The 14,249-nt window shown below is 38.3% G+C and overlaps 2 protein-coding genes across 4 annotated transcripts in view; one reads left to right on the top strand and one right to left on the bottom strand.

Moving 5' to 3' along the window:
* Positions 1–1,762: 1,762 nt before the first annotated feature.
* On the bottom strand, positions 1,763–12,793 carry SREK1IP1 (SREK1 interacting protein 1). Its single transcript, XM_050913692.1, has 5 exons — positions 12,593–12,793; positions 9,721–9,768; positions 7,969–8,109; positions 5,965–6,043; positions 1,763–4,452 (listed from the first exon to the last, which is right to left on the bottom strand). The coding sequence occupies exons 1-5, from the start codon at positions 12,603–12,605 to the stop codon at positions 4,263–4,265; spliced, it is 471 nt and encodes a 156-aa protein (XP_050769649.1). The 5' UTR covers positions 12,606–12,793; the 3' UTR covers positions 1,763–4,262.
* A 161-nt stretch (positions 12,794–12,954) lies between these two features.
* CWC27 (CWC27 spliceosome associated cyclophilin) overlaps positions 12,955–14,249 on the top strand; it is a 124,999-nt gene continuing 123,704 nt past the window's right edge. For all 3 annotated transcript variants that reach the window (XM_050912807.1, XM_050912808.1, XM_050912806.1), the window contains exons 1-2: positions 12,955–13,053; positions 14,054–14,150. In XM_050912807.1, the coding sequence (XP_050768764.1) occupies positions 13,012–13,053; positions 14,054–14,150 (139 nt within the window). In that variant the 5' untranslated portion in view covers positions 12,955–13,011. The remainder of the gene's footprint in view (positions 13,054–14,053; positions 14,151–14,249) is intronic.

Below are 14,249 nucleotides of genomic sequence, written 5' to 3'. Positions count from 1 at the left end.
GCTGTGTAATAATACTGTATCACTCAGAACTCATTTTTCTTTTAGTTTTAGTTCCACCTCTTGGGTACCTATGGCTAACACTTTTGTTTGTCCCTCATTTATGCTCCCTTGCAGACTGCCCAAGAACCAATGCAGACCATTCAAGAGAGCTCAGAATACCACAAAATCAGTATCTGACTAACCTGCAGAAAACACTCAGGAAAAACTCTTGGAAATAACACAAGCTGACACTACTGAATGCCATAATCTAAAAAATGTAAACTTAACGAGTGGTGGTGTAATATTCATACAAATTTTGATGGAAAAGGAGCATGTAATGGTAAAACAGAAAACTAATACTAAATTGTTAAATGATCAGTGATGTACACATCACTTTCCTCACGCCTCAAACTGATGCTAGTAGCAACTTAAATACTTTGGAAGTTTAAGAGATCATGAAGATAGCAAGTATGTTCATATTGATAAAATGCCTCTAAAGATCATGAAAGCTACTAAGCACTTTAGCAAAGTCTGAAGAGAAAGATAATTGCATTGTTGTTCAACCCCTCTGCCAATCTGATAGGTATTCAAATTAAGTTAAAACATGTTATACAAACTTATTTGATTGTGCTGAAAATAACTTTCCATTACTCTAGGTACATAAAAAAGTATATACAGTATACATCATGAAAAAGACTAAAGGGTTTTTCATGGTGTCTCATGCTGCAGAGAATGGTGAAGCTGTAATTTTTGTGCTGTGAATGTGTATTTCCTTTAGCTATTTGTAAAACAATAGCTTAATTCAGCTTTGATTCAGTGATTCCAGCCTTGGGTGCATTTTACAGCACAGTCTGTTCCCCAGCTAGTAGGTGGATTGCAGATGTGCACGTTTTTCTTCCGCTACCTGGGAAAGAAGACTGAAGGAAACACCAGGTATCACCTACTTTGTTTCCTGGTGCCTATTGATAGAGGTTGATTTGCATTTCAGAGCTTATTGTAAGGCGTATGGAGGTTGTTGACTCTTCATTTTTCTATCCATTTGGCATGCTCTTGCCTTCATTTCTTTTCTTCATCCCATCCCATATACCACTCATGCATTATTTTTGTCTTCCTTTCTGAAAATAGGCATTTCATTCTGTAGCCGAGGTAAGCTGACAGGGAATGACAGTCCTTGCTTGTACTGGCATCACCTTCATATTGTAAGATCTTTGGTGCTTGTTGAGTAGCAGGCATACCATCAATATCTTGGGCCTGTACAACAGGAGCAGTTACATCAGACATTGCCCTTGAAAGTGTGATAAATGAAAACTGAAGCTAATAACAACTGACAGGAGTGAAGAAATAGCTGAGTTTTAATATTAGAGGTCTTGTTTTGATACCTAAATCTGCTGAATGTCACTTCTTTTTCTGGAACCAGAGTAGGCATTTTGGTTCAAGCTAAGACTCAAGCGAAACAGTAACATTTGTTACCAATACATCAGACTCACTAAAATTGTGGCTAAATCAAATAAGAAAAACAATAATATTTATTTTTATATCACTTTTAAAGATTAGCAAATATTAACTTGGCAGAGAACTGTTCATTGCAGCATCTCCTTGATGTATCAGTTAATATACGTGAAATCTTGAGCGCTTCAGTGGCAAAATCTATTGACTTTAATGTACGTCTTTGTAAATAAAATGGGAATATGGCCTGAAAAATAAGCTGACACATGACATTCTCTGTTACATAAATGCATGAATTGAGAAAATAGTGATATTTAAATTGTTCAAATTAGAAAAGCCTTTTTCCAATATGAAAATCTATGTACACTAGTAACAAGTGGCAAAACAGGAACATCGAAATTCATGCCTTGCACTCTTGTACAAAATACCATTGTAACTACCATAAATAGCTGCTGTAATGCTACATGGAAGGTAACTAACTGCCCTATCATTTAGATAGGCAATCTTTTGATTTCAATAGTTAGAACTAGAATCTAAAATGGCTATTTGAAACTACACAAAAGCGTAAGGAACGTTACTAAAATATACACCAGTTGCTTTTCTGAACTTTAAGCCTCTATCCATTCTCTAATTTGTCATTATTGACGGATAAATTATACTTATGCATAGAGATGATATACTAACTCTAATAAGGGTTTTTTAATAAACTCTTCAGCCATTCTGGTATAGAAAGCTCAGTAAAATTTCCCTTCAGTTCCTTGTCTTCAGAGGAAGCTTTCAAAAATCACGAAACAAATAAGGTACAAACGATTCCCCAGAGTTGGCATCATGGGGTCATCAGGAGATCATGGGAAGATCATGGGAGAACTACATACAAGTTCTGAATTCCCCTAACTCCAATAACCCTTTCAATCTCATTAAGTAAGGAACATTTTAGGGGAAAAAAATCGCAGAGTCATGTCTTAAGCTGTGGCTTGATTAAATATTTCCTTTGGCAACAGTACTGGCTTAAGTAGACCACAATTCCCCTATTGCTCTCTACAGAAAGACTGGTTTAGAGAATTAACCCAGTCAAAAATAAGCTCTAACAGCCACAGCAACAGTAAGGAGACTAGCGTGAACAGGGTGCCAGAGTCTGTTAAATTAGTACTTATGAAATAAAGGTTTCTTATACTGTGCACAGGTATCAGCTAATTAAGGAGTCCAGTCTCTCTTCAGTTATATTATCCAAGCCCATCCCTGAAATCATTATATATGACATGAAAAATTAGATTGGACCAAAGCCAGTAAGAAAAAGAGCAGATGCAAGGACTCTTGCCATCCTCTACTGAGAGACCTACACAGAGGGTTACAGATTATTTCTCTTTGCTCTGTGGCTTCCATGAGTATTTTGATCTTTAATGTTCCCTAGCACAGCAGCTACAGCAGGAGTTGCCCAATAATAAGAGTACTGGTCTGAGACATTAAAGTTTGAAAGACAGAGTTAGATCTAGGTATCTCACTTTCAGGCCAAATGCAGTAACTATTAAAATACCCTAAATTGTACTGACTCAATGCTCTAACCCACTGTAAAAACATAGGCAACGGATAGTATTGTTAAGAAAGCTTAGGTGTTGCTCTTCCTCATATTTTGACTCCCATGAGACTTACACTGCAGCTGTATGCCAAGCTGCTCAGGTAGTAGCAGTTCTGTGTCTAAGCAAAAAGAAACAAAACCACAGGCATGAAGAGCATTTTCAAGAAGCTGTAAACATAGGCACTTTGAGGTTTAGGCGTTTCTAGGGTAGGATTATACACCTCAAATCTGCTCAAAAGTATCAGTCTGTCTTGAACCTGTACCCTACCACGGTCCAAGATATGAATTGGATACCCCAGAATCCAGTTATAAAATGTTTACATGCTTAACATTGCTCCTGAAAGCAAATGGTAAATTTTGCTACCAACTTCAACACGATAGATTGCTTACATTCCACAAGAGGTTTGTTTGTTTGTTTTTTAACTTTTCAATGGGAGTTTCATTAGCATGAATGGAGGCTTCACGATTCTTGTCAATTGTCAGTCTTTGAATTGCCTGTTTCGGTTCATGTAGGCATTAATCACTACATACTGTATTAACATGGTTCTTAGAACTTTGTAAACAATCTTGCTGGACAGTCATCTAGTGTTAGGAAGAAGCACTTCATATCTATGTCAAAGATGAAATGGCCATAATTGTAAAAGAACAAAACCTAGGCAGAAAGAAAGGACTTCAAAAATATTAATAGCTTTTGTTTGGTTTTGTTTGTTTTCAGCTTGCTCACAGTGATCCTGCCAAAAGAATGTGTAATTGTGTTTCACAGTCTATGACTAGGTCAATTTTAGAAGATAATTTTGAAGGAGTAATCTCTTTTAGCTTCTCATTGCCCATTCTTTCCCTTCTCTGGACCCAAACACTATTTCATATTTGCACTTACTGATTAATGTATGTAAGTAGAAAATGTTGTGCAAAACATACATTTATTTAAAGGATAACATAATAGAAAATCTCACTTGAGTTTGTTTCCAAGTTTGATTTAACCATTCTGACATTAAGCATATTTAAGTCCAACTCTTTCCACACAAAGACTTGTAAACTGAAGTTTACCATATCCTAGTGTAAAGGATTCCAAACACAACTAATCACAACTGAACTAAGAATAGGTCCATTTAATAATGTGAAGCACTGATATTTGCAAATAGATTTTTTAAAAATATATATATCTCATTTTAAAACAACGGCATTGCAAAGCATCAATAAATTTGATTTGAAAGGAAAATTATCTTCTCTGCAGAAGTGAACGCAAAAATAGGCCAGCACCTCAGTCACTACTAGAACTGTCTGAACTATCAGAAGATGAACTTTTTTCCTTTCGTCTCTTCTTTTTCTCCTTCTTACGATGTTTTCCTTTCTTAGATTTATTCTTTTTTTCCTTTTCTCTTTCTTTTTTGTGTGATTTTTGTTTTTTTGACTTTGGCCCATCCTCTTCAGCTGCACTTGATGAGGAAGATCTAGTAAAAAAAATAAATATATATATACAGATTGATAAGTAATTAAAGAAGGAAAATGCCACAAGAATAACGTGGGGTTTTTAATTTCAGTATTTATATAATGTCACAAATCAAATTTGGTGTAGAATTCGTACAGTAGCATCTACTGGAAAGCTTATGATATCTCAGTCTGCATGTTCAACTGAATGACGACTTTTCTAATTAGACTATTGTGCCAGAAAAGCAGTATGTTTATAATACAGATTAATTAACAATGGAATAGGGAAGTTGTGTGTTTTTCAGCCTTCAGTAAGAAAAAAGACTTAAGGGTACAGACTGACAGAAAACTGAAAGTATGAGAGTAAGATAGAGCTTCCAGCTTTTAAAATATCACATGATCAATAACAATGCTACAGTAATGCCTTCAGACAAATCTTAATGTATTTCTCTCATGCAAAAATCTAAGAGAAACGGGTATGACAAATTTGGATGCTCTTGCAGCTCATAATATTGGTCTCTAACCAGCAGTGGTAAGTGATTACATACATACAAGAATTAAGATGACAATAAAAGAAAAGTCACGATTATTATACTCAAGAGGGCAGTTTTGTGCTATTGTTTACATGATTAACTATTAATTACTTGCATGTAAAGACTACAGCCAGCAGTCTGACTCTTTTCTACTGTCTTCATAAGTGTAAGTTAGAGCTACACTATGTAAATAAGAAAGGGGAAAAACACCAATACAACCAGTGTTAAATCCTGTTTCTTTATTTCTGAAAAACATCTTATTGTGGCCTCCAAATACAATATATATTTCCTAGCTCTCAGTGCAGTTCCTGGGATATTGTCTCATCAACAGTCCTAATGACTAACCAGTCTATAGTCTCATCTAAAAAAAAAAAAAAAAAAAAATCAGTCAGCAGGCCAAAACTCAGATTCACAATAAATTTGGGTATTATGACATTTTCCATTGAAACTGGAGTAACACTTTCTTTAGGCCTCTACAATAACAGGAACATTAAAACTCAACACATGCTAAGTAAAACTACAGAAGTTTTCCTTTTGATAATTTCATGTTACTCAGAGCGTGTGTGTGCATGTGAGTGTGTCTACACATGCACGTGTGGACGCAGGGAATCTTAGGGTCTGAACAGCAAGGAAGCTTCTCCATGCGAGCTAAGCTGGGGACCAACCACATAATCCTCCTGACTCCTTGTTCTTTTCCCATCACATCTTGCCTAGTGTTGGATAGTCAGAGGGCGCATTGCTTTTTCAGACCTGCAGACCTCCAGCTTGCTAGAGCTTTCCAGACTTCCATGGTCCTAACTCCACAGCAGAAAGCCTGTGGCTTTACCATTACTCAAAGAACAAACAAGTTCTCACTGGAAAACAGGAAGCTTTTCAAACCAAAGAAGTACTTGCAAATAAAGTTGCATCAAAAGAAGCAATGTTTTCTGAGAAACAACCCAAATACCAGAAATATTTCTGAAGTTCTGTTTTGAAATTAAAATAGGTGTGTGATAGATTTACCTTTTCCTTGGTCTCTTTAATTTTGTTTTTTCTTTGCTTTTTCTTTTTTGTCTCTTTTTTTCTTCCTCCTCATTTAAATCTACGGATAAAAAGTTACAGTTTACAAAACACTTGTCTGAATTAAGATCAGCATTAAAAGAGTGGCTTCAATAGCAATGTAAAGTTACTACAGAATTCTTGTTAAAAGTTTTTCTTTTCCTTCCTCCAAATTCTGGTCTAGTATAGTAATTTCTCAAATATTTTGCAGAGTAGCAGAACTTTTTATACAACTTACATTCTAATGACTTTGATCTAAGCATTAAGAATGAAGGCCCGTAAAACGTAGCAAAAAGTTGAGACCTTTCCTATATGCTCACATCTGTTCTTCCATATTTTAAAAGACTTGCCCAGGTCTGAAAACAGATCATTTAACTAGAATGTACAAAAAAAAGAATATTTCCTTAGGCTTACCTGAATTACGTTCACACATCCTCATTTCACACTTCACAAATAGCTATGCCATAACTAAGATAAATTTGAGTTAACTGTCAATATACTGTCTACAAAAATTGGCAGAAGAGTCACCCCTCATCTGGTCATGTTTGCTTCCTGCCCTAACACCGTATAGTATTGTATAGTATCTTCACATTTCACTTACAAGCAATATTTTATCACACTGGATGAAATTTCTGACCTTAGACTTTCCATAGAGTCTGCATGCTAGTGTAGTTATTCATTTGCTACCACAAATAGAAATTACGGGTCTGTATGTTCTGGAGTGAAATTTTAAAGAATTCAATACGAGTTACAAAAAGCAAATTACTTTTGGAGCAATTAAAAACCATGAACAAGAATGTGCGAACAAGCACTCACTATTGTTTTTTAAAAAAAGTGCAAAAATCTAAGAGCAAACAGTGCAAAAATCTTAAGAAGATGAGGCCATTTGAAAATGGCAAAATCCTGCCTAGATTATTGACAGTTAAAGATATGTATCTCCTTACAGTACACATAGCAGCCACAATTTGAGAAAGAACATATAATAAACAGGGATATTACAAGATCAAGTAAACAGCTGTTTTTCCTGCAGATACCCATCTTCAATCAGTTTAGGGCCAAAAAAATCCCTTACATTCAAAAGTACATAATAAGTGGCAACAAGTTTTTCCAAAGAGACTTGTTCCAAGAAAGGACTGTTGCAGTACCAATTCAGCACTCCTGACAAGCAGACTATCCATTTCTTTTGAAGTGTTCCAGCAAATTACAGGGTTCTATCTATCCCTTCTCCTTCCTAAATAGCATCTTCAGTAGGAACTGAATGTCGAGTCTGGAATGTGAGAGCGACAGAACAAAACATGACATTTCAAGGGGCAGAGGGGAAGAACATTCATTCATTTAAAACATGCTATGGTAGAACAACCTCCCCTTCTTACTTAGGTGAACAGCCTCTTTGGAGTCCAAATTCAAATGAACTCAAGTATCTGCTAAATAACCCATCTATTCTCTCTCTGACAAACAGTTGATGCTCAGACCTTCCAAACAGAGAACAGTACTTCTCCAAATATGAATGTTTAAATTCAATTCACTAGCTATTTCAGTCAAAACACTACTTAGAAACTGGAGAGAAATTCAGCTGTTGTATTTGTCATTAGTTTTAAGAGTTACTATCAACTTTAAGATATTTAAACTACATGCCATAATCAAAAGATTAACTCAGAATATCCATGTCATTTTCTCCTATGCAGCTTTTTAGTAACAGTCTTACAATCTTTTATATTTAGGAGCCCTTTTTGAGATGTTCCAAATGGGTACGTTATTAATTTCCTATGACAGGAATTAATAATAATAAAAAAAGATGTGGGTGTATCAAATCACTGAAGTCTGAACACATGAAGTAAAAGACCTACTTAGGAAGCACAGGCTAAAAGAACTAATAGTAGTTACCAAAAAGGATAAAACGAGAGTTCCAGTACTTCAGAAGACCATTATCCAATTCACTCTTTAAGAAAAAAAAAACAAATGCCTTACTCTTTTTTTCACGCATGGCTTGCAATCTCTGTAGTTCTTCTTCCTCACTGTCTTCACTGCTAGTGCTGCTAACATCTAAAACAATATCTCTTTGAGGATCTACTCGGAGGAAGTTTCGACATTCAAATGTCAGATGACCAGCTGAACAAAACAAATATTCAGAAAGAAAAATTACAATTTACCAAAAAATATCAGAAACTAAAGAGCATCCATTTTAGTATTATTCAGTTTTGAGAAGTGAAAAAAGTCTAGGCTGCAATCTGTAAACGAGGAGGGAGAAAGCTTACTTTGAAAAAGCCTCAAAGAATTTTGACAGGTTGTGCAATGTTCTTTCATTTAATAGTGCTTTATGACCTCTCCCTTATTTCTGTTAATTTAAAGATTTTGTCCAACCTTTACTTTTGACTTTTTCAACGGTCTCAGATCCTTCCTGAAAAAATTACCTAAAAGCATGAAGTGAAATATTTAAAAAACTACAGCAAGTGTGTTATATTGCTCTTTTTGTCTCCCTCTAGTGAAACACAAGAACCCTATTTGCTTATGAGACATAATCTTTAACAACCAGTACATAATACTGACTAAGCTACTACTTGACTAGTATTTTCAATTTTCTAGGTTACATCTCAATAATCATGACCAGAGTTAGAAACCGTGTGCCAAATACACCTATTGGAATAATAAAGAGAAATAAAAAAAATTGAAGATAAGGTTTGGGAGAAACTAAGCTAAAGACACAGGAATTCAAGTAGCAATTGAAATAAACTCATCTTCGTTGTATCAAAATACCTACATCTTGAAAACAGAGCTTTTAGGAACATAAATACAGATTGTGTGATGTGACTACAAGTTTCATTCTCTTCCAGAATGCTTCTGATACTTACTGAATGTACAAATGAAGCACTAAATCTATACTGATATTCATGTTCCTTTGGAAGAACAGATACACAAGGCAATTCATTGACAAAATTTGTTGGAGACAAAGTCTACAGTGAAAGAACGAAGCAAGCTTTTTTCCCCTTCACCCCACATAACGCTCATAAAAAAAATAGATTAAATCACTCTGTTAAAAATCAACACAATTCACTGCAAAACAGTGTCCACCCCTCCACTGTTCTAAAAGTCAGAGTTAGTGATTAACAAATTAAAATCTTCACTAAGACCTGTCTCCATTCATCAGGAGAGTAGCCACAGTTATGCTTATATGATCAGAGCATAATGCAAAGCCTGAGCTAAAGGCTAACTAAAGAACTTGTAAGTAACAAAACTAAGTGTTTCTTGAAATACAGAATGCACAAAGAAGTATGTTTTCTTAGCGAGATGATCATACAGATTTTAAATTATTTTTTCTTTTAAAACAGATTGAACTTAACTTGAGCTGAAATGCCTGCCTAAGTTTGCAGTGAGACTCAGAAGAAGCACAAATGCTAATCTCAGTAGATATCAAAGACCATGCTTTCAATTCAAAGTTTCTCAAGTAATTGCATTGCAAATGTAGTATATATGAATACAATAGCATACTTTTTTTTTTCCTGAGAAACTCAAGGGATTTCAAAAGCAGCAATAGGTGTGAGGAGCCAGAGAATAAACAGGAAATAATTAAATAAATAAAATTATGGTAATTTAAACTGACAAATGTCTGGGCAACAAGGGAGAACACTTCTTTTTTATTTCCACCCCCCTCCTCAAAACGCAGTTCCAACACCATAAATTGAAGAAAACACTGTAACTTCATATTGCTTACTACAGACTTACGGTAGCCGCACTTCTTGCATCCTGCTCTGATGTTATCCTTATTTCCACCTGAAAGAGAAAATTGTATCAATTAGGTGTTGCTAAACATAACTCTCAAGTTTCTTTTAAATCGGGCTTGACAATATCAATACATAGACAGGAGTGATCACTCCTCAGAGTATTAAGTACACTAAGATCTCTTAAAAAAACTTAAAGCAAACCAGTGCATTTCTAAGGTCACTTTTCTGTGCAGTAATCTATCAGAACAAATTTGGCTAGTATAAACTGCTACGGATCATTTTGTTTCACATAACTTATTGCCAAATCCTAATTTGATTTATTATGACTTTTCCATGATAATTTTAATAATTATTCCACTTCTCTGGAAGTTTATGCATTTGTTTAGTTAAAGTATGAACATGGTAATAGCTGTCTGACATTCCAGTGATCCATAACTGCGCACTACAAATGTACTTATAAATTCTAGCAGTGCATGTATGTTGACAGACATTCACTGGCAACTCTGAAGTAATTTATATTTTAATTACAAGAACTGTCTTAAAAAGGTAATTATAAAAAAAGAAAGAGAGATAATCACTCCTGAAAAGTGACAGAAGACAGATTGAAGTGATTAAAAAAAAAAAAAAAGCTAAACAAATTGTTAAATGATTCTGAATCCAGGCAACATGGCACCAAATACAAAGAATTAATGGGTGCAAGAAAGCAAATGTGGAATAAAGTGAAGAGAGTAACAGAAAAGTCCATAGATGCTATGCAGGATGGAGGACCAGAATAGTGCAAATTTTAGGTATAGAAAGTGTGTGATTTTCCCATCTGAGCCCACAGTTAAGTTAAATAGACATAGCAGGACATGACTCAGAAGAAGAGAAACCCCAGAGACCTGCTCCCCAAAAACAGATCAGTCTTATTTTTAATTGTTTGAGCCTATTCATAATGAAAGTCACAACTGAATTTCCAAAATCAAAGGGTGCCCTTCTATCTTCCAACTGTACAGAGTATGAAAAAAACAGTGACTTGAACAGTTATATACAGTTTTCTGAAAAACTAGGTCATTTATTTAAATAAATAATTAAGCAAACATAACAAGAAATCCATGACAGAAATTAGAGAACCAGAAAGGGGTACCTCAGCTCCATGAATTTAAACTTTGATTTACTGAGAGAAGCATTGTCTTTAGAAAATTCTACTAAAAATAACAGTGAAACCTTCAAACCTCAGGTTGAAAAACTAACTTGGAAACTTGGACAACTCACTGGTCTATGCCCTGAAGAGTACTGGAAAGCTAAGCAATAAAGATACATGCATTCCGTTATGACACATGGTTTTCTGCAGATCCCAAAACCTTAGTAGTACATATCCCCTTCGAGGTCTATAAACTCAGCAGTGTTTAGGTGCCTGTTTTATGACTATCTTTTGAGGGAAACCCACAAGAGGTAAGGAGGTAGGCAACATGGAAGAAAGTGTCAAGAAGCAAGTAACAAAAGTATACCTGTATCTTGCAACGTCATGTCAAAGAAATACTCAAAACAGCATCTGCTTGTTCACTACACCTTGGGACTAGAAAGCAAGATCGCCCAAGCTACCTACTTTGTCTCAGCTTTCTGAAATACTCAGTAAGCTTCAGCCCTACTGCATAATTGACCTGTAGGTGAAGAAAGATTTGGTATTCCATGCAAGGGAGGTCAGTACAGTCACGCACATGCTACAAAATCTCCCGTAACACGTGCAGGTGCCATTTGTCAGGATTTCCAACAGAAACACTCAGCAGATGACAAGACTATTGTCATCAAATACTCTCACCAAATTCCTGAGACTGAAGCTTTATTATTATTTTTGGCTTTAAATAATAACGTTAGAAGCAGGGTTTTAGACTAGATGAAGTTTCAGATTATTAAAAGCAAACAAATTACTAGAAGCTTCCTTTTCTCACTCCCTTCTTCCCAGGTGTTAAACCTCAAGAAAAATAACAACTGACACAGCAGCAACCATCACTGAGGACTTTATTCATTCAGTGGAGCACAAGGCTTCAAAAAATGCTGTGGAAACCTCTGAACGCAAACATGAGATGTCTTCCTCAAGAACATCTTCTAGAATGGGAACAAGCGTATTAAGGTCTTCTCTTTTCTTTAGAGAAGAAACTTACCAAAGCTCAGGCTTGTTCAGCTGTTCTCCAACCAAACACTTCTCATGTCTCAGGATCAAGAAAAAATTACGAAGCTGTTTGGCTAACATAGATCTAAATACATTGCAAATAGTGCAAGCATTTCTGCCTGTCCTGTCTCACCATCACTCTCAATGGGTCTACTTAGACAATAACCTAGCGAGACACAAGCGTTAATCCAGAACAAAAGATGAGGAGGAAAACCAAGTCTGACAACAACCATTCCTTGGATCTAACTTTAAAGAAGATGGTTTATACTAACAGACGACAGGAACATAGCCCTTGGTCATCACTCATCCAAAACGTTGCGGAGAGGCCCCGCAGGCCTAAAAGGAAGCGACTGCATGGCTGCGCTCGTCAACGGCTGCCGTGACACCGCCCGGCCCCCTCCCCGGCCATCTTCCTCCCTCCCTCCCTCCCTGCCGCTGCCCCCACGCCAGCTGGTTTAGAACACCGGCTGTGCAGACCACAGCAACGTCTCTCCGCCGCCAGCCCCTGCGGCCTCAGGGAGATGGGCCACCCCGCCGCCCTCCCCGCCTCACACTTCCCACTGCGACGCGCGGTCGCGCGCCCTCCCCCCGTAACTTTCCATCAACCCCCGCATAACTTTCCATCAACCCGCCGCTTATTTCCCCTTCCCAACATGCTGGCCCTGGGCCCAGCCGGCTATCGTCCCTTCTCTCCCCGCAGACCCGGCTGGGAGCCCCTTACCCGGCAGAGCCATGGCGCCTCCCGCCGCCGTCCTCGCCGGCCCGGCCCGGGCCTGCAGTGGCGCCTCTCCCCGCCGGAAGGCTTTGCCCGGCGCACTCTCGGACCGTGCCACTCACAGGGAGGACGGGGGACCTCCGTACCAGGCGGGAGGCACGGGAGGGACTGCAGGTGTCTGGAGAAGGCTCCAGGTCTTTCTGAAAGGAATTTATTCCTCAGTTACTCCCGTAGAGACTTCGGCCGGGGACTCCTCCCTTCGTCCTTCCTCCTGGCTTGGGCAACCTCCTCCCCACCTCCCTGGGCTGCATAGAGGTGCCCAAGATGGCGGGAGGTTCGGGGCAGTAGGGAGCGTTAGAGGGGAAGCGCAGCCGAGTGTCGAGCTTGGGCGGTTAGTCGCCTGCCGGGACGCTCCTTTCCTGACCATGAGCAACATCTACATCCAGGAGCCCCCCACCAACGGCAAGGTGAGGGCGCTGGGCTCGCTGGGGGCAGGGGCTGCGGTGGGCGAGGGGCAGGCCAGGGCAGGCCAGGCCGTCGGGTGGAGGGGAGCTGCAGTGCAGCGTGGGTGAGGGGGCTGCGCGTGGTGTGCGGGCGGGGAGCTGCTGCTCCTGCTGCTGAGGAGGGTGTGCGCTCCTCGGGGGGGTGCGAGTGAGGAAACTCTGTGCTCCGTGGGGGCTTTGCAGGCGAGGGGGGTGCGCGCTGTGCGTGGGGAGCGCGGCTGAGGGGGCTGCGCGGCGTGCGTGCGGGGGTATTCGGGTGAGGGGGGTGCGCGCTCTGCGTGGGAGGGGTTGTGCACTGCCGTTGCTTTTGAATGAGGGGGCGTGAAGAAATTGTATGTTGCGGGGGTAGGGGGGACAGGTGAGGAGGATATGGGCTGTATCTGTGTGGTGCTGGTTTCCGTGTTGTGGTGGTGGTTTGGTTAAAGTTAGTTTGAGGTGATGTAGCCCTTAAAGACATTACCTGAGTCAAAGCACGAGGTGTGCTGTGTGGATACATAACACAGAGCAGTCCTTGAAGCATTTAATTTCATTTCTTCTGTTCTTGACTATATTTTAGGTTCTTAATTTTATTATGATCTCTCACTGAATTTAGTGGTATTACTTGTTGAATTTAGTGGTATTACTTGTAAGAGAGGTATATGCCCTTGGAGATTTATGGCATAATTATGTATTTTTTTCCATGTTGTTTCATTATGGAAGTGATAAAGGTTATCTAAGTTTCTGTCATGTGTCAGGTACCACATCATGGGCCTTGAAGCCTTATTATACATATTGCTTCAGAACTGTATCTTAAGTTCCAGCAATACTATCCAGAACTAAGTGTAGCTACCTGGCACATTTGAATGTCTACTACTGTTACTAATATAATGAGTTCAGAAGTATTTTTTTAACTCAGCAATGATATTCTTTTATCAATGACTAAGTTACAATAAAACTAATGGTGTATTTATCTATGTTTTTATAGGTTTTGCTGAGAACAACAGCAGGAGATATAGATATAGAATTATGGTCAAAAGAAGCACCAAAAGCATGTCGAAATTTCATCCAGCTTTGTATGGAAGGTAATGACTGAATGGGATAGGAGTTGTTGAAATTATTTCATATGCAATCTTTGTGCCTTTTTTGTAAAATAGAGGTCATAACTACTTTTTAACTTTAAT

The sequence above is a fragment of the Gymnogyps californianus genome, chromosome Z (genome assembly GCF_018139145.2).
Source record: "Gymnogyps californianus isolate 813 chromosome Z, ASM1813914v2, whole genome shotgun sequence".
Lineage (NCBI taxonomy): Eukaryota > Metazoa > Chordata > Aves > Accipitriformes > Cathartidae > Gymnogyps > Gymnogyps californianus.
The sequence above is the reverse complement of the archived record's forward strand: the minus strand, read 5'-3'. Positions and strand labels throughout refer to the sequence as shown.